The sequence below is a fragment of the Pinus tabuliformis genome, chromosome 7, assembly GCF_031772625.1.
Source record: "Pinus tabuliformis cultivar Carrire ecotype Pingquan chromosome 7, CPIR1, whole genome shotgun sequence".
Taxonomy (NCBI): domain Eukaryota; kingdom Viridiplantae; phylum Streptophyta; class Pinopsida; order Pinales; family Pinaceae; genus Pinus; species Pinus tabuliformis.
The window spans coordinates 1,256,729,935-1,256,755,452 of record NC_142293.1 but is presented as its reverse complement, the minus strand read 5'-3'; the positions used below and the strand labels follow the sequence as shown (position 1 = coordinate 1,256,755,452).

The 25,518-nt window shown below is 37.2% G+C and overlaps 1 protein-coding gene across 1 annotated transcript; it reads right to left on the bottom strand.

The window, feature by feature from the left end:
• Positions 1 to 736: 736 nt before the first annotated feature.
• On the bottom strand, positions 737 to 25,170 carry LOC149251956 (pentatricopeptide repeat-containing protein At1g71460, chloroplastic-like). The gene is made up of 5 exons (XM_089454040.1): positions 23,615 to 25,170; positions 2,628 to 2,638; positions 2,263 to 2,387; positions 1,243 to 1,410; positions 737 to 880 (listed from the first exon to the last, which is right to left on the bottom strand). The coding sequence occupies exons 1-5, from the start codon at positions 25,168 to 25,170 to the stop codon at positions 737 to 739; spliced, it is 2,004 nt and encodes a 667-aa protein (XP_089310166.1).
• Between the last annotated feature and the right edge of the window lie 348 nt (positions 25,171 to 25,518).

Here is a 25,518-nt window from a genome sequence, read left to right as displayed (position 1 = left end):
TTCTAAGGGATTCATCTTCACATAGTTTTGATGACAAGTATCTCATTGTGAGGGGTTGAGGATAGAAACAGTTGGTGATAAGTATCTCATTGTTAGGATTGTGAGAGGTTGAGGATGGAAGTTATTTTGAGAAATTAAAACTATCTTGGTGATAAACCTCCCATTTTGAAGGGTTAAAGATGGAAACCATTTTGGGAAATTAAAACTACCTTGATTATAAGCATCCCATTATGAGGGGTGGAGGATAGAAACCACTTTAGGAAATTAAAACTATCAAAAGAATATCAAGCTAAACCAAGCTTTCCATAATCCTAATGATAAACATCCCATCCCATTGTGAACAAATCATTCTTTTTTCCTTAATAAACAAAATAATAATAATAAATTTTTTTAATATATTTATTAATTTGTTTGGAGGTGTTCGGAAAAACAGGAAAATACTTCAAAATTACATAATTTCATAAACAACAAGGAAGCTACGAGGCAGCAAGTCCCTGCATTGAGTGGGGTAGTTATGGACTCGGAGCGAGCAGTTTAATGCCCAGTGAGAGAGCAAGCTTGTGTTTGAGATAGATACTCTAGAGAGACCTACACTGGGTGATATCAGTGATCTCTGCTAACTTCAAGTTCTTGCTCTTATCTGCAGCCTCATCTAGAAGCCTAGGTTTCACATCTGTTGTCCGGCTACTGTCAAGATTATTCTGTATACACGGTATTGGTTGATGGCTAATTTATTTTATTCAAGAATGCTAATATAAACCCTAGACCTACACTGGGTGATATCAGTGATCTCTGCTAACTTCAAGTTCTTTCTCTTATCTGCAGCCTCATCCAGAAGCCTAGGTTTCACATCTGTTGTCCAGCTACTATCAAGATTATTCTGTATACACGGTATTGGTTGATGGTTAATTTATTTTATTCAAGAATGCTAATATAAACCCCAACTTGTAAAGCAGGGTGATTCCAACAAATTGGAAAGGAGAATCTGATGTAATAATTAAAAGCCCAATTTTCCTATAGATTAGTTTGGTCAATTGCCAAATATCCAATTCTTCAAGTGGAATGACTTTCACGATAGTAGAAATTGATATAGCAGGAGGAACCCTTTTTGACCGTTCTATGGGACCAGGAAGTGGAGCAGCCGTGGCATTTGTTGTTGGAGCCTACAAAAAGGACAATAGTAGTGAGATGCAGAAGTTTGGGTACACATGTATTCAATTTGAAGTGGGGGCAACATAATACCTTTGTTGACACCACCTCAGGTGGTATCCTTGTCCCCTCAAACACTCTATTCTCAAGCACACAAAGCAGGCGAACTCCATCGACATTTGCTAAAATCTTGATTCCATTATCATTTGTAGTCACAGCAAGCAAGGACCCTTCCTTATTGAAACGGAGGCGAGGGATTTCCTGCAAAATTGGACAAGAAACAAGATGGGCATATATCTAATCTAAAATAAATAACAATCAGAGTTTCAGATTTTATATTTGATCATAACCAAAATAAAAAATATCTTCTTACAGGTAAACAAGCAACCCTCGACATCACTAGTTGTCAAAATATTGGTATTATCCATGTCCCAAAACTTAATTTGAAATTCATCACCAGTTGCCAAAAACCTGTTTCTCGTTGTATCAAACTACACAACTCCTAAGGACCGTTTGCAGAATCCAGAATATGTTTGCTTGATTGCTCCCTCACTTTCATTCCACTCAACCAAGTACGAATCACCTTCTTTGCTTGTTCCACATGAGAAGAGCCTAATCCCGCATGTAATTCAATGAATTAAAGAAGCATCCTTATCGCTCTTGAAATGACATAGCTAAATATTCATCATGAAAAGCATAAGAGTTTAGAAAACTTAATCATACTGTGTTCCATCCGCACTGTAAGTCATTGTAGTACACCAATGCCTAGGGGCATCATAATTTACTCTAGATCCCAGTAGATCATAAAGCCAAGCTTTGATCTTTCCATCAATAGCCGTAGAGAAAATGAACTGCCATTAACCACTGAAAAATACAAGATAAAGTGCACAATACAATTACATGCATAGAATAGCCCCCAACAAAATACAGGAGCTTCATGGCCTTCGAATGTGTACTGCTTGGTGCCAATTATAGCATCCATAACTGCTCAAGTCATTGAACACTCCTGAGACCAATCTATCACATTTGAAAATATATATATGGTGACCTTTCAATAATAAATTGTTATTGGCATCACTAGTTTGGTATAGCATAAAGGATTGGAACTTATACCTTAATAGCTTTATCATCTCCACAAGTGATAACACAGAGCTGCTTATTATTAGGGTGAGCAAAAGCAATATCGTTCACACCACCGACATGGGCATCAATATGTGTGGATCCAAAGAAAAAGAGAACTGAATTGACAAGTTGGAATAAACCTTAAAGAGAAAAAAATCCATTCCAAATTTTTGAAGAAGAGGATTCTACTGAAAATTTGAAATGCACATTAAACAGAAGAAAGTTAAAACCCATTCCAGATTCCTCAAGAAAAGGGTTGGATTGAAATACACTTTAAACAGAATAAACCCAGTCCAAATTCTTGAAGAAGAGTTTTGAGAGGAAAAGCAAATGGCAAGGTTAACATCATGCATTACCTGGAGTTAAACTGAATACCATATGCATAAATGAAGTTAGTAATTCGTACTTACCAGAACACAGAGATGACCATTATTGTTTGCATCAGTTTCCAAAACATTGTACGCTCTGAAGCTCTTTTCGTCTAGAGAGGAATTGTAGCTGACAGTCTCCGCCAAGGTTATGGTAGAGGAATCTGCTACTACTACAGTGGTAGTAGTGTAGGTTGCCCAATTATTGTCATCGTCTCCAATGGGTCCAGCTATCTCTTCATTGGAGAAGTCCAAGAGGTCATCAATGTGGAAAAAATCTTGTTACTGCACACCATTCTTGAGCTCTGTGAATTTCCCACTGGACTTCCTTTTAGACATATATATACCTGATAATAAATAAGGAATTTGATTTTTAGCAGCGAGAGTCGAACCCGATTATGCAATTGTCTCTGTCCACAAGCACATTAGTTTTGGATGGTGAGCCAGAAAACCAGAATTCGTAGGAAACACCCTCAAAAACAAAAAGAAATCCTTTGTTCTCAGTGATACCACCATGTGCTCTCATCTCACTGAGGGCAAGCAGCAAATGGGGACCGAAACAGAAACAGTGGAGGAGGTAATTTACCCTAAAGAGTTCAAAATAATTCATCGTCAATCAAACTTTGAAAATTCCTCATGATCAAATGAAATAGAAAAACCATAAAGGTAATTAGCAGTTTCCATTCTTTATCCACTTGTACTCACAATACAAAGTCAAGTTTGTGGAGTCTTTAGATGTCTGCATACAACCCAAAACAAAAATCAGAAACACTAGAGAAACCCAACTGATATATATACATACCAATATTAATAATCATAGTTTCAATAGAATTACGGGCACTTTCCCAAAAGAGAGAATTTAACAAAGTTGAAATGTGTTGCCCATCCTCTACAAAGAAACCAAATTAGAAAATAGAACCTTCGCCTTGGAATAACAAACAGGAACCTACTGAAGATGCTCAATGTTGAAATTCTAGAGTCTGGGAAGAAGATTCAACAAAGTTTAGCTATGTAATTAGGCATAAATAACAACAAATTTTAGCTATGTAATTAGGCATAAATAACAAAAATGGAGTATAAAGAACTAACCTTCTGCAAATCAAAGAGGGTAAAGAAACATTGTTATGGAAGTAGGAAGAAAACTGATTATCCAGCATCAATCTTGATGTAAATTCCAGCCACACAGAGAAGCATAATCTAGTTGTGATCAGCACACAGATACGGAAGAATGAGGAAGGGATCAGGAAAATCAAGACACAAGCCACATCCATAAAAAAAAATACAAGAAGAAACATCCCTTGGAACTGCCTACAGCTGCACGTGTCATCCATGCACACCGGCTCTCACATCTGTTGGAACTTCCTAGAGTTGCATGGTGTCATCATGCTCATCGAATGTCACATTTCTCATTTTAATAATTGAAATAAAAATTATATATTTTAATAAAAAAAATAGTGTTAATAATAAATAAAATGAGATATTGACACGCTAAAGTTTTTTTGCATGCAACCCACTTGCTTCTCTAACACCATTTTAAATCTCAATTTCCAAAGCTGGAAGCGTATTTGCTTCATGATTATCTGCCCGTCCAAAAGAGAAGCTACGGTTCTGAAGTAGTTGAGCTCTGCCATCCACAGTTATGTGCAATCCTAGAAAAATGTCGTTTTGAGAACTGCTTGGCACCTTAACAGTTTTAAGAACTGCTTGCAAATTACTAGTTTTGTTCAATGCCGAAATGAGAACTGCTTGGCACCTTACCAGTTTTGTTCAGATTAATATATGCTGCTGGAACAGATTAGCATATGATGCTGGAAGTTTCAAGTGCTTGTGTACATATCCTACATCAGTTGTAGCATGACGGTCATGTCAATCAAATGGTAGACCTAAGAGAGAGAATTAGCAATGCTTTGAGAACTGCTTGCACCTTACCAGTTTTGTTCAATGCCGAAATGAGAACTGCTTGGCACCTTACCAGTTTTGTTCAGATTAATATATGCTGGTGGAACAGATTAGCATATGCTGCTGGAAGTTTCAAGTGCTTGTGTACATATCCTAGATCAATTGTAGCATGACGGTCACATCAATCAAATGGTAGACCTAAGAGAGAAAATTAGCAATGCTACAAGACGCCCATAGCTCCAAGGTAGCAGGGCATTTCAGAGTACACAAGACATTGATTCATATACAACGTCACTACTCTTGTTTCATCAAAGGTTGCATACTCTGCATGGCTAACATATAAGTCAAGGGCCGACAAAACCGAATTCGAAAAGGTAACAAGTTTCTCCATTGAGGTGTCTTTGTTGTGTCACAGTGCATCATTTCTTGATTGAGTATGCTGGTCTTGCTCTCTCTTCTTGTTTCTTTGGCTCATTTTGGTAGGTTCCTTTGCAGGGAAGTAGGATTCTGCAAGGTATTATGAATCTGAAGATAGAACTTTGTGCAGTGCCAACCGCAGGAAATGGCACTGGAATGATGTGTGGACTTGGCGCAGGAATGGCATTGCCAAGGCCAGGATTTCCAGGATTAGGATTAGCAGGAATTCCTGGGATGTTTTCTTCAGGAATGAGTAACATGCTTTGTTCTAATGGTCTTGGGTTGCCTGTCAGTAGTCCAGCTCCTTCTGGAACCATGCATGTTCCAGGAAGTATGATTCAGAGGCCAAGAGATGTGCAGATGTTGCAGGTAACCTCCTATATTTTACTTTTTCATTCAATTCTTTCTGTGTTTGCTTTGATAGCACACTGAAATGCTACCACTAATTTTTGTAAGATATTCTAACAGGGATTTGAGCTTCCGTTCCAGAATATTTTAATAATATCTTCAGTCTGACATTTTGGATGAAATATCTATTTCCTGTATTTTGCATAATAGTTATCTTCAAACTGAAGTTTTGGAGAAATTTGTATCTTATCTTTTTGCATTTGAGGATCTAATTTCATAAATTAAGAGTCTTTAAGATATTGCGATTTGCATATGTTGGAGACTATGTATCTTGGCATGGACCATGAGAAATCACGGTTGTTATGTTACTAAAGCCAGAGTTGGTGTTTTTGTTCATGGATGCTAAATGGTTGCGAGGGCATGGGAAATGGTATTGTTTAACTTCAGAATTTTCATTGTGTTCAAAAAGTTGTCATATTGTTTTATTTTATCTGAATATTTACAGACTTCGTCTGTTGTTTGGTAGGAATAGTCATCTAATTAAATTAATTTTGTGCACAGACTACTAGTATAACAAAAATGTTGAATTATCCTCATCCTCATAAATTGTTAGTTTAGCACAGAGTAACCCTGCGCAAACATCAACAAGAATAGAGTAAAGATAAGCTAGTCCTTTATATTCTGTTTTCTAATGGTTTGTATGTATTTAAAATTCTCCACAAGCAAGCAAGGAGATTTACTTGAAATGCTAGTCTTGCACTGTAGCAATGAAAATAAACAGGTGGGTTTGAGTCAAGCTTGCTGTCAAGATGTCAATTATTAGTTCACAAAATAAAGTGCTCCGCTGGTTTATTATTGCAAATGGTGTTTTTATTATTGCAGATGGTGTTTTCTCTGAGTACCTTGCATATCGGTTGAAGGCATAGCTATGCCTGCAGCAACTGCTCTACTTGCTTGGGAATGGAAATAGCAATTTTGGGGATTTAAGAATGGAAATAGTAATTTTGCAGGGTTGGAAGAGAAAGAACCTAAATTCTATCTTGCGTCTGCCATGCTTAAAGAACTGTCTGCAGGTTCACATGCACATGGCCAATTTTTTGGTTTTTTTTGGTTCCGCTGGCTCTTCCTGCAACAATTTGTCTAGTTCCTCTGGTTCCTCCTTTGAGTTGTATTGTTGTTCTAGTAAATTGTCCTTCAAATCTTGTTAATGCAAATCATGGCATCTAGATCGCAAGCTTGTACAAGATAGAGCATTCAGCCTACGGACATGTAGAAAGCTATAGCCACCACACCAGTCCACGCATGCACAAAGCCATGTGGTGTGCCAGCCATGTGGTATGCCATGTGTACTGACGAAATTGTGCCATGTCTATTGGCCATAGACAATGTTTTTCAAAGCATAATACGAACCAACTATTATGGAAATAGCATTTAATGTTTGTTAACTAATGCTGGAATTAACGGGATGAAACTGCTCTATCACTGATTTTCTCTAACACTGATTGGGAAAAAATAAATATAACCTATGTTTTTGCCTCTCGCCTTAGGAAGAGGCCAAATAACACAGTAAATTACTATGTACCAAAAAATTCTCGGTATACTCCCTCAACCAGCACTAAGAAGCAGGTCACAAACAGGTCAACTAATGTTAACATCGTGGTTTCCGATTACTACAGTGCCTGGCCATTGCCAGATGGCAGGGATGGTAGGGACTAATAATATTATCAATGAAAAAAATCCTCCATTCATATATAATCAAAGTCAAATACTCTAAATCGGACAACCCACTTCAAATCGTTCAACAATTGTTATGGGTTTATAAGCAATCTGTAAAAAGATAATATGATGTTTATGTAAATTAAATGCTTCTTAGTTGCAGCTAGACCTAGATCATTGTTAAGTGCATCTAGATCATTGTTAAATGTCCAGGGAAAATTAAATTAGATGAATTGTAACTGTTTTTTTTCCAGGAAAAATTGTAATCTTCCATTTATATTTGAAAAATTACATATAGTAGATGTTGAGCAGCATATGTAGTTATGGCTTGCAGCCATGTCTGTGAGAGAATATTTACATCTTCATGTCTCAAAAAAGAGCTAGTTGTTGGTCTACATACCACGCAGGGTAGTCTGATATATACTATAAATGAAATAATTACAATGATGTTCACCACACATGGCGAGTGCAATAAGAGTCTGTGAAAATCATGCAAAGATATATACAATGTAGCTGTCCAAAAAATCTGAGTTCAAAAATGTAACAAAATTGAAAACTAGGGCCTGTCTGCCCTATCAATTGTAACTGTTAAACCCTCCCTCTCAAACAATAAAAATAAACAAGCAAAACGATTCAATTCTGAATAAAACTATTATTAAACCCTCCCTCTCAAACAATAAAAATAAACAAGCAAAACGATTCAATTCTGAATAAAACTATTACAATCTAGGTGCCTGTTTAGACTGGCCAGCGATGATCCAATGTAAAGCTTTGACTGGCGAGCCTGCCAGAAAAGTTACATGTCAGGTAGCGTGCTCTACATCTTCTCATAATGAAAAGAGCAGCCCAACAACTGGAATCTATTACAGATTTGTAGGCATAACTACGAATTATGGCAAGTGAAACAGAAAATAGCAGTCTACCATCACTCGACATAGTGGATGTTCAGCTTTCACGCTTATTAAAGATATACTCATTCAATGGGTTATAGGAATTCTAGGGGAAAAAAGGACAGGCATTGACATTGCTATGCATTCCTTGTTCTAGCGGTTTAGTAGAACCAAATGCTTGATTGATAAGAAAGTCTGCCATTGCCGAGTTGAGAAGATTAGAGTCAGGCTGTGTATGACCAATCCCATTAAGAGTTGCATTCTAGTGTGCTTGTCCATGTTTACTTGAATGTGAAAACAACGAAACTGTTTTGCCTGAATATGTTAAGAAATTATATCTTTCCATCAAGCATTTATTCATTAGATAATCTTGTTTCTTGCTGAATTTGTACTCTGAAATTGGTCCATTACCGAGTAGATATTATAGGGAGGAAAACTCGTGCATGAAACCTAAATGTGAAGACCACTCTGGGCAACAACAACAGCGTAAAAGGGAGAGGTTCGAGAGCCACCCTCTCGTCTAGACAACAACAACGTAAAAGGGAGAGGTTCGAGAGCCACCCTCTCGTCTAGATCGAGATCCATAGCCTATTATTTTTTTGGTTTCAAACCCAATAACATATTGAGTAGGAGATCTCTTTGAAGTTGGGTCTTTCTTTTTATCCTTCTTAGCACAGATTTGCCTGCCTTTCTTTTGGTCTTGACCGAGGAGAGAGGAATAGAGATATTTCTTCTTTTTCACTAACTTCTTTGTATTTCTCTGAAGCACCTAATTCTCTTGCTCAAATAATAGTTGACAGTTATCCGAAGAAGAAAGAGTCGTAATAGGGAGGGGCTTAAGACTACAGCTACTACTAAGAGATGGGAAGACTAATGCAGTTGGAAACTAGAGCGGGAGGGAGTAATAAGCCGCATAGGCACGAAAATAGCACTAACAGGAGACTTAGTCACACTTACGAGTCAGAGCAAGGTCTAAATAAACTTATGGACCCAAAATTTCTCTAGGAGGCCTTCTTTAGTTTAGTTTTGAATGCACCGCTGCTAATATAACTTGGACAATATGGCACATACGACTATGGCTACAGAGCAACTGAAAGACAAACTACAAGTTGAGACATCCCCCTTAGGTCACAGATCAATTTAGTGATTCCAGAAGCACTCAAAGAGGGGGCAGGCATTAGTCCAGAAGCACTCACAGGCATTAGTCCAGACCTTGCATATGCTATATGAGCCCGTGAAACTACATAATCCTGGCACGACTGCGCAGCTCGCAGGATGCAAAAGAGGATCATCCACAGTTCGGTCCATAGAATTTCCAAGTTGTAGAGATGGATACACATGTATGGCTCTGTAGCATTTAGAACTTTATGCCAACCTAGTGGGCTTGTTCATGCTCGCTTGAATGTGAAAATAGTGAAACTGTTTCACCTGAATATGTTATGAAATTATATCTTTATATGAGGCAATTATTCATTAAAAAAATCTTGTTCCTCTCTTCCTTTGTACTTTTAAATTTGCGCTATGACATTGCTCTTCAGAATGAGATTTCTCATTGTGCTTGAAGATCACACAACATTGTGTATGAACCTTAGGAATATTGTATATTAACTTGTCTCATAGAAACAAAGAAATCCATGCTTACATTCTTAGCAAAACTTAGTAGAACTTGGAGCCACAAAGGGTACTCAGCTAGTTTAAGTACCCTGCTTTTCACTGCAGACCTAGGTTCAATTCCTTTGGTGAGGGTCAATGGTTCCAGTGGTAGGTGGTGGTGGGGACAAATATCCTTGGTTGGGTCTGGGAGGGTGAGGTGTAACAATATACACTAATGGGTTTACTATGGATGACATACACTGATGGGTTTATTATGGATGCCATCCACAAAATGTGGGGAAGCATCCCTAGGTGATTGTTTTGTTGAAAAAAAAGCCTCATAGAACTTGATATCATACTATTTGGTTTGTTTAGAAATGCCCAGATGGCTAAGTTGTAAATATTGATGGGTGTGTATGGTTGGGTAGGCATTTAGAACATGATGTTATTCTAGTGGGCTTGCTCTTGGTTACTTAAATGCTAAAGTTGTGTTGTTGTTTTGCATCAAGAAATTATACTCAGTACATAGTCTTGTTTCTCACTGACTCTGTTGTTCTAAGTCAGTGTTATGGCACTGTGTGCTTTTATGAGTTTGATGATTGTGCTTTGAAGATTGCACAGTTTTGTGTATGAATTCTTAAGAAAATTATGCATTAATGCAACTATCAACATGCATAAGGAATTCTTATTCAAGTACACATACATATGAATGTATGTAGTCGAGCATAAGTGATCAATTCTTGTAACCAACCTACAAGACTGATACATGTAATCAAAACATTTGAGAATGCACTTGACATACAAGGATGTATTCCAGTGACATATAATCAACATGTAAGCGACATATAACCATATGAAACCAGTCATATACTTCTAATGATGCATCCCACAAAATCACATCAAGTTCCTCATGACAACCTTACTATAATCATGATCAACATGATGCAATACAATAAGCGCATGGAATGCAAGTGTAATAGACACACATGCAACTGATATGCATGCATGATCGAGAAACTTCACCCAAGGAGAGCGCAACCATGTGCTGATACCAATATGTAACACCCCCTCCTCCCAGGTGCACCCAAGTAACCGACCATCCAGGGTAACACATGCGATGAGAGAAGCTACTACAATGGATTCAACTTCCCTGGTGACCTTAAGGAAATGGAACGGATGGAACATATCAAACAAACCCACCCACATCAGTAACAACACCCTCAGGAGACATGCCAGCCACTTAGACATCCTTTCCCTGAGTTCCACTGATGATTTAAGCCTTTTAACCCCTGGTCGCTCTCATGCTATAGGCATGACAACGTCCAGCAACCCAAAATCACTCTCATAGGCCTATGTGCCAATGACTGTGGACTTTTCTCAGCAGACCTGCCCTAGCGACCCTGAGATTTGAGCCACTTTTCTAGCCTAGAATCCTGGCCTATGCCTAGAACTTACTACAACCTTTAGAATCCATCAAAGACATGATAACAATGCTGATAAATTAAAAATCAACCTCAGGACTAGGCCTAAGCATCCCCAACCGGGATTGATATTCTATCAAACACTTAGCATCAATGCAACCTACAGGTCTAGGATACAAGGAAAAGCATAAAATGACTAAATGAACTTATGAAACATAACCAGAAGGATCACCTCCTTCTCCATTGAACTATTATATCATCAATTAGGTCTTGCATCCATCCATTTAACAATTACAAGTAAGTATATGAAATAACCATGACACCAACCAATCATTTAACCATGCGTATAACCAACATAAAACCATATAAATATAAGAAATATGGTAGCCATTAAATCCACATTCAAATCAATGCAAAGTAAGAGAATTTAGATTTTATTAATCATAGGAAAATCCAACAAAGTTCAGGACTTGCATGTACCACCCGACCATAGACATGGCTGAATCAAATCTCTCTTTCAGCTAGTCACCCCTGTGCCATATTCTAAGCATCAATGTGGGATCTCACAGAACAACCAATCCAAAAACAACCAAGGGAATCCATAGGTTAGACCACCGCCATCCTCATCAAACCGCGATCACACTAAAATCGGTGCTCCGATCACAACCGAACCGAACTTGGAATGTCATCCAGAATCCATCATTATCCTTGAGGATTTTTTCGTCTCCTAGTCTCTCAGGATTTACCGTAATCCAATATTAGATCACTATGCCCTAAAATGTGACTAGTCTCTTAGGATTTACCGCTATCCAAACCCAGATCGCTAGACCCTAAACCGAGACTTCTCCCTCAGGCTTTATGTGTATCCTACCAAAACTGGTCAAGGGATTCCTAGGCCGTTGGGAATGAACCTTGAGACCACCTCCACCTCGGATTCTGAAATCCATCCAACAAGCCAAAGCTCAAAAACTGAGATAAACATCCCAGCACCATGACATCCAGAGAAAGGCAAGGCTAGGATGAAAACGAATGTCATAAGCTGACAAAACCATGCCACTTATAGCAAGAGAACCATACACCAACATGCAAATCCATGTACGTCCAAACCAACTAAGAAATCACGGATGAAAAAGGTTACCTACAAGTATTCCTGTTTAAGCTCCTTGATCTTGATTTCATTTCCTTGATCCTTGCTTTCCTTCCTTTCCCTTTGCTTGATTTTCCTTACTTGATCCAAAGCTAGAGTGCTCCAAGAAAACTTTAAGTAACCAAGAGTGAGAGAGAGAGAGAGAATAATGAAAGAGCTCCAAACTTGAACTGAAAAAAGGTTACCAACTGATCTTCATAAGCCTTTTTATTAATGAGGCCTCTATTTTCTTTATTTTCTATTATTTTCCTTCAATTTCCTCCTCACATGCAACATGTGACCTTTCACCTTACTTTTCTCCTAATTTCCTTTATTTTCATAAATAAATGTGCCAAAATGTTTTTTTGCATTTTAATTCCTTTGCCTTAGCCTTTACTAATATTACTTAGCTAAAACACACCTCCAATGATACCCACTAGGATATCTTTGTCCAACATTCAACTTGGAATAAGTGTTCCTTAAGCATGGTCTTATTTTTCCTTTATCAATTTCTCTTACATGAAATTTCACGAGGGTTGTTACAAGTTGAGCATGGTCTGTTGCTGAAATTATTGAAAAAATTTCCATTAGATCATCGATCTGGCTTGGGGATGAATACTGCAAGTGATTTTGGTTGTAATGAGTCTAAGATTGGGTGGAAAATCAAAGTCCCCCCTTCAATTTTGTCATTTGTTTATTGTAAATGAATTATTTTAGCTGTGAAGTTAACGATTTCTCTTATGGAATTAAATGTGTAGCTCTTAAGAATGTTGCATGGTGTAGAATTTTTGTAGAATTTTTCTACAAATCAGTCAACTTTGATACCATGTAGAAATTTCCGACCTGTAGATCAACCTGGTAATGCAATGTACTAAAGCAAAACACTTGATCTACTTCTACAAACAATTTAGTGGAAGCTTAATCAACCATGAGCCACATCAATAAGAACACTTATAACTGATAAGAAGGAATAATCACACATAACACATAAGAATTTACCCAGGGAAAGCACCTGCCTAAAACCCCATCTCTGTATTATCATACAAGTGGAAATATAGTCTGGATTACAAAGCCTTAGCTCGGAAGCTATCCAGCTCTCAGTACAATCCCTCTACTGCTCATAAACAGTCAAAGGCTTCTCACAAACCTTCTCCTCTACCCTCCAAGCCTCCTATTTCATTGTGCAGTTTCCTTGGGGTCCAACACTGCCACCTATGTGAATTAGCCTCTTCACACACTCACTAACCTTTGATCTAACTGCACAAACTTGAAGGAGATAAATCCTCAGCATGGATGAGCTTCCTTTATAGGAAAAATATTCATCCAACTGATAGTACATTGTCCCACATCTGATCTCAACTGGGTCTCTGACAGAACTGACATGCAACGGTTATCCATCAGTGAATCCTTAGTTATCTAAAATAATAGTTGTCACATGCATGTAAGCATCAACAAACTATATTTTATTATTTTAACAACTTGTTAAAATAATCTAACTGGACTTCATTATTTAGAACTAAGTCAACTGATTCTCTCATTATAGAACTCATACTTATTCCCTCAATCAGTGGAGGAAATTAAGGATAAATTCCTCAATCAGTGGGACAACTCATGTGCATGCTCACAAAGACTTCAAATTCGAATTTTCTTAACTAATTAATTTAACTGAATTAATTAATTAATATTTCCAACTGTTGTTAAGACCAAAATTAATTTTACTTCCTATAGATAGACTAGGACTGCTATAAATAGGAAGGGACCTAGAAATGCTATTTTTAGAACTTTCTATTTTTAGCAGTTTCACCTCTCACCCAATGTGGCCAATGACCTCACTGGCCAAACTGCTATTTTTAGACATGCTATCTTTTGGCAGGTCTATTTTTAGCACATTCTAAATTTAACATTTCTTGTTGCACATTTTTCAACACATGGTGGTAGGATGCTAATGCATGAGGTTTATTGACTGAAATGCTTTAATGATCTGTATCTTTTCTTATAAGTTTTTTCATGCATTTGTGATTTAAATGCCCGAGTTAACTATTTCTTGTATATGGAGTGCATTAAGTGTTTAATGTGTTGATAAATGGCTTTATTATCAACAAGGGATTCCCTTCTCCTATGTGGAAGTTAAAGGTTGACCCGAGTAATCATCTCAAGAATTGGTTTATCCTTATGTTCATTCTAAACATGCAAATTGGTCTGTATGGCTGGAGTATGAAAAGCAACAAATAAATATTTGGTAAAATGCATCTGTAAACTCTCTAATAAATATGGTAAATGCATATGTAAACTAAGCTTGAGAGTTTGCATTTTAGTTGTTAGGCCTCAATCTATGAATTGCATGCTCAAGAAGGATGGATCTTATTCACGAAGAAATATATGAATATATATTAAATGCAAGTCCAATTGGCCTAAGTGTAAATGAATGGACATATCTATCATGATTTTTATGAAACTAATAGATTTGGTTTCCAAGCCTTATTTTATTGAGTGCTATGCTCATAGGGATATCCCTGTTGTCATATATATATATATATATATAGATATATATATCACAATAGATACATGATGGGTAGAGGCCATGCAAATCTCAATATGTATAGCTAGATGGGCTATATTCACATATTTCATGGCTATAGAGGCCTTAGGAAAATGATCTTCCATATAAAAATATAAAAGCTTTGATTATGTTAAGTGCGTGGGAGTTGAAAACCCAAAGCCCCTGAGGAAATTAGGCCTTGAGCCTTGTGCACCCATGTAGCTAGCTACCATGACTAAAGGTGAGAGTAATGAGGCTTCATAAACATCTATTTTCCCTATAGATTTTGCACTAATGGATGACCCTGGTGAATAAAACCCATGATTTCACCCCAACTCTCCTACCCTAGTGAGGTATTGTGGTGCTTGTTGCAAATCTCGCTGGGATTTTACTCCCGGGAGTTTGTGGTTCTCGCGGGCCCATTGGAATGGAGTTATCTGCCAAGAGATGCATGCAATTCATATATTAACCATTGGGGAAATGCTTATGTGTATGCACGCATAAATGATGTGGATGATCCATGTAAACCTTAGGCATTCTAACAATGGTATGAGGAATAATTCTTGTTATTGTGTGGTTGGAGCCAGCACCTTCAATATGTTTAGGCAAATTGCAGTGTTGCATGTCAGCAACAGGTGTGAAGCCACATGGCACTATATTATGTATCTACGTGGATGGGATACTCTTTGTCACCCTTATGATTTCAATCGAAGGAACCCAATATTTTTTCAAATAGACTAAAAAAAAATTCCTAGGACTTTATCCTTGAGACGACGTGGCCTTGAGGGCCCCGCTTGATTTATTATAGTGTTGAATGATATCACATAAAGAGGAGGAGGAGGGGTCCATGAAGGAGGTTAGGACGTGTGTGATTGTATGAGTGCTCTCAATTGATGGACATGGCCACATGGCTATATGGGGTTCCACATAACCCCAGAGGTTACTCCTTGACGGTTTCACATGGGACTACGAAGAAAATCCCCGGGATTTTATTCTCAGGGTAAGGCGGCAAAGAGGGGCCTGCATGCCTGCCATTTTGTTATATGTAAATATATATTAAGCTTGGGGAATGGGGATCCCATGGGTATTGACCGCCATGAGCGAGTTGACAACTTCCATGTCGGCGATGACTTGGATAGCCACATATGCACCACGTGGGGACCACATAGGTGCCATGTGGTAGGCCAAAATTACTTGGTCGAAGTTAATAGGTCAAACCTTTAAATGGATATATATTTTGATATGGGATTTATATGAAGGAAAATTTTATATCGTTGGAAGGTCTCGATGAGATAAACACAACAATTTTGTCCATTTTAAGTTTCAAAGAGTTTGAAATTGATCCAAAATTTTAGACCCTTCTTCATGACTAGAACCTTGGAGATCGGGCCAGCATAGTAACTGCCCTCTTTCTAGCTTAGTGGTCAATGGATGGTAAAGGGGTGCATTACAACCCTATCACTAATGGTTAAGGATGATTAGCTACAACATGCTGCAGGACTCCAATTAAACAAAAGATGAACATGTTCCTAGAGTACAAAATACTTATTCTAGCTAGATGTCATCTGTATGTTTTCACATGTGTGGTGGATAGAATGATCCACTCCACTCTTTATGTTTTGATCTGAGCTATAACCCTATGATACCGTACCCAATACCTTATGCCAAGAAAATGTTACTCTTGTATTTAGTTGAATTGGAAAATGAGTAACAATGACAAGGAAAAGGTAGAGACTTCCCACCACCTAATTTCTTGTAAGAAAAGAAGTAGTGGAGTCTCAAATCCACTTTCATTTCAAGAAGATAGGGAAAGAACTCAATAAGTGGGGATTCTAACGAGTTAGGGTAAAATGGCTTTCCCATGCAAGTTGACCCTTCCCCTTCCTATAATTCCTTTCATGTCTTCCTTTTCTGCCTACAATGGAGGTGTAACTAAAAGGATGAGGACACATGTATACACATATGGATGGATGCATGGTAATATGACACTACACGAGATGACATGATAGCACATTCGTACACTTTTATAGGTCCCTAGTAAAATCCTTGAGGTAGGCACTTGGACTGCTTGCAAGCCCTGCATACCTACCCCACAAGGCTTTTTTGGTATTCGATTTTTCCATTTAATTTCTTTGGGATTGCTATGATATTTTATAAGTGACTTCAAGGTAGGTTGATGCCACATGTTTGCACTAAGTTAAATAAACAAGAGTTATGCGGTGGTTAATTACAATCTAGATAGATTTGGTGAGTGGTTAAATTTATCAACTATCAAATCCTACAATAACAAACGAGGGTTATAGGGAAACTTAGTGCATACCGCAAACAACCCTACTTCATCACCATCACCAAAGAACATAAATAAGGAAATCGCAAGTGACAAGCACTATAGAATTAGAGTTGTTGGATTTCTTTTGCATAACGTCACTGTTAAGGATTGAACAATGTGGAGTGAGGTACTCTTCTCAATATTCTCAAATAGCTAAATAAGATTAAATAGGAGACATCAATAATAAATGACTCGAGTAAAGCTTGACAATGGAAACTTAACTAAACGAATTAAATTGTAACTGGCTATGACACCTAACAGGTGGTTAGAATTAGTTTCTCCAACACTCCCCCTTAATTGGAACCACAAAAATTTAAACTAAGATGCTTGTTGATCTGAGTCTCAACTAGGCTTACAAGAAACAAAAATCAACGTCAACTAGATTTCCTTTTATTTTTCTTTTCTTCCAAATCCTATATCCTCTAAATTGTTTCAATTTTTTCTTTTTGTTGCAGGCTTCAAATTTCAGATTCTTCAATTGTTGGTTCAACTCTTCCATTGTTCGAGTTTGTCTAAGCATGTCCTCAACTTCTTCAAAAATCGTCTTGTATATGGACTATTGCCACACATGTCATCTTTTGTTGTGTACTTTTCATCATCAATATTTTGCTACAACATAAGTTAATAATAAAAAAATATCTCTTGAGGACTCCAATGCCTAAAAAGATTCATTAATGTTTTGATCATCCAAGTTGTCTTCAACATTTATTTATGCAACTTCAATGCAAACTTTATCGAAACATGGTGTTGCAAGCCATGCTTCAAGGAATTTTAATTCTTATTCATAATCATCCTATTTACCAGCACACTAGAAATCAATGGTAAGTTTAAAAACATTTGTAGAATCATATTGATTCTGTTCTTTCTGCTCTTCAATGAAAGCTTTCTCCTCTTGTGCTTCCTTCTCTGCCTCTGTTGCTTCCACTTCTTTATTAACATGTGTTGCTTCAAACAGGTTGTCTTCCACTTGGTTTTGATACCTACGTGGGATTCTCTAATTGAATAACACCATGTCAATATGATGTTTTTGTCGCATAATTTGCAACTTTTCATCTTTGGCTAATGGTTCTTCATCAAAGCTAGCATCAACAAATTTAATTAATGGATTCACCATAACAATGGTTGTTCCTGAATGGCAACTTCATTGTGATCAACAAGCTATATTGTTAGATTCACTTTATTTTCATCCACGTGTGGCTGTGCATAGTGGGATTTAGGAGCATCTGTGTTCTTTCTCTGCTTCCTCTGTAATTTCCTCACAATCATCATCCAGTTTTAAATGGGATTCACCAAACTCTGCATATTCAACTTGATTACTCCCCCTTACACAAAATCGCCTTTCAAGGGTATCCCAGGCCTCCTTAGCTATCTTTGCATCCGCAACAAGGGGAAGAATGTTGTCATCTATGCATTTATTTATGAATTTTAATGTGAAGACTTTTTTTTTCCTTTTAACTTCCAACACGTTCAAATAAATTACAAAAAGATCTTGTTGTTGCTCTCACTGTCTTAGCCTCTTGATTTTTCCCATTTGTTGAGCACAGACTCACTATGGTTCAACAAACAAATCGACCTACAAACAGAGCAGCTTCCTAAAATAAAAATTCTTTTGCGGTGGTTTCTTTGCTTCTTAAATTCCACAAATACACAGATGTACAAATTCTCTAAAAAAAACAACCATTTCACAAACGATTTCTTTTAAAAATTACAATTTACAAAAATATCCTTTAACTTTCTTAAAACTCTGTCAAGGAAGGCTCTTTAAGTGGAAAACTACACTTTAATAAGACAAATGCGTTTTTTTTTTTTTTTGAATAAATGAAAAACAAAGGCTTTTCAAAAGTTAGATGACTTATAAGCTCTTTCGAAACGAATTCACCTAAGCTTATGACCTTTTGTAATAAAATACGAAGCCCTATTTTTTAAGAGAAAGGAATGATATTTTCATAATTAGACGAAGGCCCTTTATTTTTCAATGAAACTTTGAAAGGAAGAAAGAGCGACATTTTTTTTCAGAAGAAAAATCATGATGTATTTATATCAAGGAAATATAAAAAGCAGAAATACATGAAGGGACGTGTGGGAACATAACAGAACAGCCCGGAAACTGTTCCCGGTAGTCCAGTGCAGAGCCTATGAGCCTGATAATAAAATAAAAGAAGAAGAAACAGATAGCCTGGAGCGAAACAGAGGTCTTAGCAGAAAAAACAGAATATCCTTCCGGAATTTGTACAAGAAAAAGAGATCCTCATTCGTAGCCATCATTTGTCTTTTGTCGAGTCACGAAAAGACTTACAAAGGCCTTTGACATTTTATTCCTTGACTTTGCTTGTTATTTCGGGCCTTCACTTTTGGCGCCTCCTGCCGCTCAAGTCTTTCACCAAGACGAGCTCCTTCAGTATGGCGATCGAAAATTACTTCCGCTTTTAAATTTGAAGAGGCTGACCTTTGGCCTTTTACTCTATGAATTGGAAGCGTTATGAGTGTTGTGCTCCAATTTTGACTTCTCTTTATGAATTGGAAGCATTATCAGCATTGTGTTCCAATTTTGACTTCTCAAGCGTTAAGAGTGTTGTGCTCCACTTTTGATTTCTCATCGCACTTCTCTACAAATAGCAATACGATTCATCTTTTCTCATCACACTTTTCGACAAAGTAGGGTGCAATTAATCATGGATTTGGCTAGCTTGGTAACTTTTTCATTTTCATCGCAGATTATCCCTCTGCATGTTTGCGATGATATCATCTGAATTATAAAAAAAAAACAGTTGGCTTGCAACGTAGCTTTTATTTGCGTGAGTTGCCACCTCAAGAAATTTTTAAATTTTCAGCCTTTTCTTTCAGTAGAGGGCAACAATCTGTTTCTTGGCCTTCACTTGCTTGGCTGCAGGCTTCTTCAAACGTTTTAGGCTTTTTGTTGGTCTCTTTAGGAGTCTTATTCAGGTTAGACTATGCTACCATGTTAAAAACTAAAATATATGGAACTAATTACTCTTTTCAATATTCTCAAATAATTAAATAAGATTACATAGGATATGACTAGAGTAAAACTCAATAGAAACTTAACTAATTAAACTGAAGTGAAACTTATTATGAAACTTGGATTAATAACTATAGGATATGACTAGAGTAAAACTCAATAGAAACTTAACTAATTAAACTGAAGTGAAACTTATTATGAAACTTGGATTAATAACTATAGTACCTAGTAAGAAATAAGTGGTTAGAATTAATTTCTCCAACATTAACACCTAGATTAATAGCTATCGACAATGGTTGGAATCAGTTTCTCTCACACTCACTTAAAACTGATAAACCAGCTTACTCGTATACTCACTTGAAATTGATAAACCAACTTCCTCTAGAAATTTTAATGTTAGAATCCAATCAAAGCCCTTGCAAAATACTAACCCACGAATCGACCGACATTTAAATTTTTCCACACATTTATATAACCATAATGACATTCTCATAGGGTCTTAAAGGCGATTAATGACATGCTTTTTCCTGGTGTCTATGGTAGATTTTGCGGTCGAGCTTGCCTGGTACTACCCAGCAAAACTTGCGTGCATTGATCAGCCTATGGTTTGGAATCAGAGAGGAAAGAATATAGGGAGCTTCCATGATCTTCAAGCATTAAGAGATAGGAGTTCGAGACGGCTTTCAAATGACTGCAATTTCAGGTTCGTGATTAGTTCCTCTCAGCGTTTTTTTCCAGAGTTATAGGAACAATAATGAAGGATTTTCAATCTTACAATGGAAAGTAGCAGTTCTTTAAGATATGTGTTCTCTTACAAGTGAAAATTCATGTTCATAATAGGAAATATTTTTGTGGATCGTCGGTGTCAATTGTTATCATATAATTATTTAGAACTAGCAATTGTCCCAAAAGGTACAAAGAGAGGCCGATAGAATTATTAAATTGGAATTGTTGAATTTTTTTAGAAGAGTTAATTGGTTTGTGGAAAACCTTGTTTTTTTGAACTGGATAATTGTGCAATTACTTTTTTTTAGATGTTTTGTTTGTATTTATATTACACGGAACACATTGAATGTCTTATTTCATTTTAGAGTAAGTTGATTACCCAAAATCAAGAGGTTAAGTTAATTACCCAAAATCAAGAAAACTCTATAAATGGACAAGCATATACGAAGCTTGCTAGTGACCAAGGCAATAACCACCATGACTATCCCCTACCAATATATTTCATTGAAAACCATAATTGTATATTGCATTTAGAAAGTCAAAACATAATATTAGAAAACATATTGATATATTGCTATTAAAAAGTTAATTCCATTAGAAACCATGATATTATTATTATATTTTATAAAGAATAATATACATATATAGAATGATACTACATTTTAAAGGAGTGCAATTCACCAAACCCCACCATCTTAGAGGGAGTGCAATTCTCATGCTCATCATGTTTCTCTTCAAACCTTCATACACTACCTTCGCGTCAAATTTTGCACAACTCAGCCCCACGCCCACCCGACACCTTGCTTCTCTTGTGCAAAAATAAAATAACTCAAGGTCAATTAAGGTCTTGAAAATTCTGAGTGAGCTACCTTTATTCAGGGGAGTAAGGCCCTCTCTTTGACTGAGCAGAACTCACAACCAGGGCCTTACTTGAGCTTAGGAAAGACATGAAGGTCCGGAACCTTCCTCGACCAGAAGGAAGGATCACAAAATTGAAGGGAAAAAAAACCTGCCGACGATATATTGCGAGAATCCATGCAAATTATGAGAATAGTTTGATGTTCATTGAAATTTATTTACATCACAAAGGGTATTAGGCAAACTTTGAATATATAGTTTAATTATTATATATATAAAAGCCCTAAAAGATGAACAGTGTCATATCTTTTATAGGTGCAAACTCTAATTGGCACCCGAAAAAGATACCTCCGCCCTAAAAGATGCCAAATCTCATTGCAGATGACATTTATTACCAACATCATCGGACCAACAATAATGAACTGTATCAATAAAAGCAATAAGCCCTAAGTTCCATGGTTGAGTTGAAAAAGCAACACATTTTGATGAAATGGAAGCTGAATTCTCTACTATGTTGCCGTTACTCGACGTTTTGAAAAGAAATATACCAAGCCAAGCAACTGGCGTGATTGACGCCCCCATTTTCAAAAAATTACACGCATTCCCTGCTCTCGTTAGGTCGATTCCGAAAGGGTTGAGCACATGACTACATAAACTATAAACCATTAATAAAGGTTCACACTCTTTGCATGTTTTTTAATCCGTGGATGCTAAAGTACGAAACTACAGAGACATATCCAGAGAATCAAACGTGATTACAATTTAAAGTAATACGTAGAATATGTCACTAGGCTATCATTACTTGCCTGTACGGGATTCAACTACTGAAAACCTAAATAAAGTCATAAATAATGTTTGAAAAGCATACAAAGGCTTCGCATTCCGACGTACACTGATCCTACTGGGGTTTACGGTCCAACGAGCTCACCGGAGAAGCAGCCGTCAAACATAAGTGTGGAATTTTTGAAGTAAATAAAAAAAAATAAAAAAAATAAATAAAAAAATAACAAGAATTGTCGATCACAACACTGAACGACAAATTTAAATTTAGCCACAACAAGATAAAGTTCCCGTTACCTACATTAACCGCCAGCAGAATATGTCACGCGTTCACGTTAATATTTTTTCTCCTATGTGAAGGAACGATTTTCCAACCAGTAATAAATGTTTCTTGTAAATCCGTTCCTAAGCACTTATAACATTAACGTTCAAATTAAATTTATCCGTTATTCCGCGTTCCGAGCATGGGCTTCTAGGGATTCAACTACTGAAAACCTAAACCTAAAGTAATAAATAAAGTAATAAATAAGTAATAAATAAATAAACCTATGACTTTATTTATTACTTTAAATTAGCCAAGTAATAAATAAAGTAATAAATAAATTAGCCAAGTAATAAATAATTTAGCCAAGTAATAAATAAATAAATAATGTTTGACTAAACCTAAACCTAAACCTAAACCTATTCAACTACTGAAAACCTAAATAAAGTCATAAATAATGTTTGAAAAGCATACAAAGGCTTCGCATTCTGACTACAGGCAAGTAATGATAGCCCAGTGACATATTCTTCGCATTCCGACTACAGGCAAGTAATGATAGCCCCATGACATATTCTAAATAAAGGGATTCAACTACTGAAAACCTAAATAAAGTCACAAATAATGTTTGAAAAGCATACAAAGGCTTCGCATTCCGACGTACACTGATCCTACTGGGGTTTACGGTCCAACGAGCTCACCGGAGAAGCAGCCGTCAAACATAAGTGTGGAATTTTTGAAGTAAATAAATAAAAAATAAAAAAATAAAATAAAAAAATAACAAGAATTGTCGATCACAACACTGAACGGCAAATTTAAATTTAGCCACAACAAGATAAAGTTCCCGTTACCTACATTAACCGCCAGCAGCGGCCAGGTCCGCCTATAAAATAGCAGAATTTAACCAAAGAAGGGTTTTCTTCGTTTCTAATTCAGCCTTCTTTAATGTCGCAGCTTGGCAAAACTGCAGCCAAGATTTTCTGGCATAGAGAAGCCACATTGGCAAATTTAGCAATCTTTAACTCCGCAGCAGTCTCATATCAAAAGTTGATAATGAATCGAACACTTCAAATCAAAAGTTGAAAGTGTCTCACCTGATCGATCGGAACAGGGTACCTTCATACACTACCTTCAACAAGGTAGCTTCCTTATCATTCCCATTTAAACCATATGCTGCAATTATTGCAGTCCAAGCCACAACGCCCTTATCAGAGATGTTATCAAACACTTTCCTTGTAAGTTCAATATTTCCACAGTTAGTATATATGTCCATGTCCATAAGGGAAGAACATACAAATACATTGGAATAAAATCCTGTTTTGGTTATGTATGCATGGAATTTCTTGCCTTCTTGCAGACCTGCTAAGTCGGCGCACAGAGGCAGAATATCGAGAAACACTGGCAAGTTTGGTTCGATGCCATGTTGTCGCACTTGATGGAAAAATCTAAGGGCTTCGTCAGCATGTCCATTTACTCTGTATCTTGCGATCATTGTTGTCCACAAAGTGGCACTCTTATTAGAGCTTTCATCAAATACTTTGTGCGCAGCCTCCATACTTCTGCATTTAGCATACATATTAATGAGTTCCCAACGCAGAGAGACAATCGTCACAAAGCCGCACTTGATTCCATAAGCATGTAGTTCCTTACCCTGCCGGAGAGCCGCTGAATCATCACATATCAAGAGAACATTTACGACAGTAATCACATTGGGCATCGCACTGTTCTTCAGCATTTGACGAAAGATCTCGAAGGCCTTCGTAACATGCCCTTTTTTGCCATTCCCAACAATCATAATACTACATGCAATGACATCTCCTTCGCAATCTTTGTCAAACACTTTGTTTGCGTCCTCCACAGAACCACATTTAGAATACATGTCCATTACAGCAGTCCGCACAGCAACATTGGTATCAAGCTTGCCTCTGACAACGTAGCCATGAATCTCCTTCCCCTTTTGCAGAGCTGCCAAGCTCCCGCATGCCGGAAAAACCGATGCCACAGTTGCCAAATTGGGCTTGTGTTCCTCCACATGTATCTGCCGGAAACATTCTAATGCTTCGCCATGAAACCCATTATGCACAAGTCCAGCAATCATAGCTGTCCATGTGACCACATCTCGATGACGCATTTCCTTAAACACTTGGTTTGCATCCTCCACAGAACGACACCTGCAATACATATCCACAAGCGCACCTCCCACAAAGACATCAAGCTCATAACCGGTCTTGATAACCTGTCCATGAATCTCCATCCCCTGTTGCAGGTCCATTAAGCTTCTGCATGCCTTCAGCATGATTGAGAACGTAAAATTATCGAGCTCTGTGCCAGATAACTTCATCTGCTTATAAATCTCCATAGCCTCGGTTTCGCAGAACCCATTCTTAACATAAGCTCTGTGCAGAGCATTCCACATAAACATAGACTGCTCAGAGGCTTCATCGAATGCCGCCGGCGCATAGACAATGCTTCCACAGGCAAAATAAAGATAAACAAGTTTGGCAGCCAAGTAGGGATTCTGATGAGCACCTGTGATTCTCATGTGGGCGTGGACCTGCTTGCCTTCTTTCAATAATTTCTGGACAATGCAGCAATCCAGGAGTATAGGGTAGATTTGGGTATTCACAGGGATTTCTCTGCTGAAGTCCATCGAGTGCAGAATGCGAAGAGCTTCATACTAGTGAAAATATCTTGTAGAATGGAAAAAAGCACTAAGGCAAGGAAAAACCAGTAAAATCTCTTCAAGAGTGACATATAAGAATGGAAAAAAGCACTAAGGCAACTCAACTTATATTTGGAAAAAGCAGTGACACTTCAAATCAACGGTTGAAAGTGTCTCATCTGATCCAACGGAACAAAATAAAAGTGTTGATGATTGTTGATGGATAGGAAGGCCTATCGGCCTAATTATAATATCCGAAAGTTAATGTAAGGTTTTGATACATTCTCCCATTTAGAAATTCGTTTTAACCAAAGAAGGGTTTTCTTTGTTTCTAAT

Excerpts from the sequence above, each read along its gene's own strand:
- LOC149251956 (XM_089454040.1), bottom strand. The coding sequence starts at position 25,170 with ATGGACTTCAGCAGAGAAATCCCTGTGAATACCCAAATCTACCCTATA. Across the intron at positions 1,411-2,262 it reads GAGATGATAAAGCTATTAAG|GAAATCCCTCGCCTCCGTTT; the intron begins GTATAAGTTCCA and ends CCAATTTTGCAG. Across the intron at positions 881-1,242 it reads CTGAGGTGGTGTCAACAAAG|AATAATCTTGATAGTAGCTG; the intron begins GTATTATGTTGC and ends CCGTGTATACAG.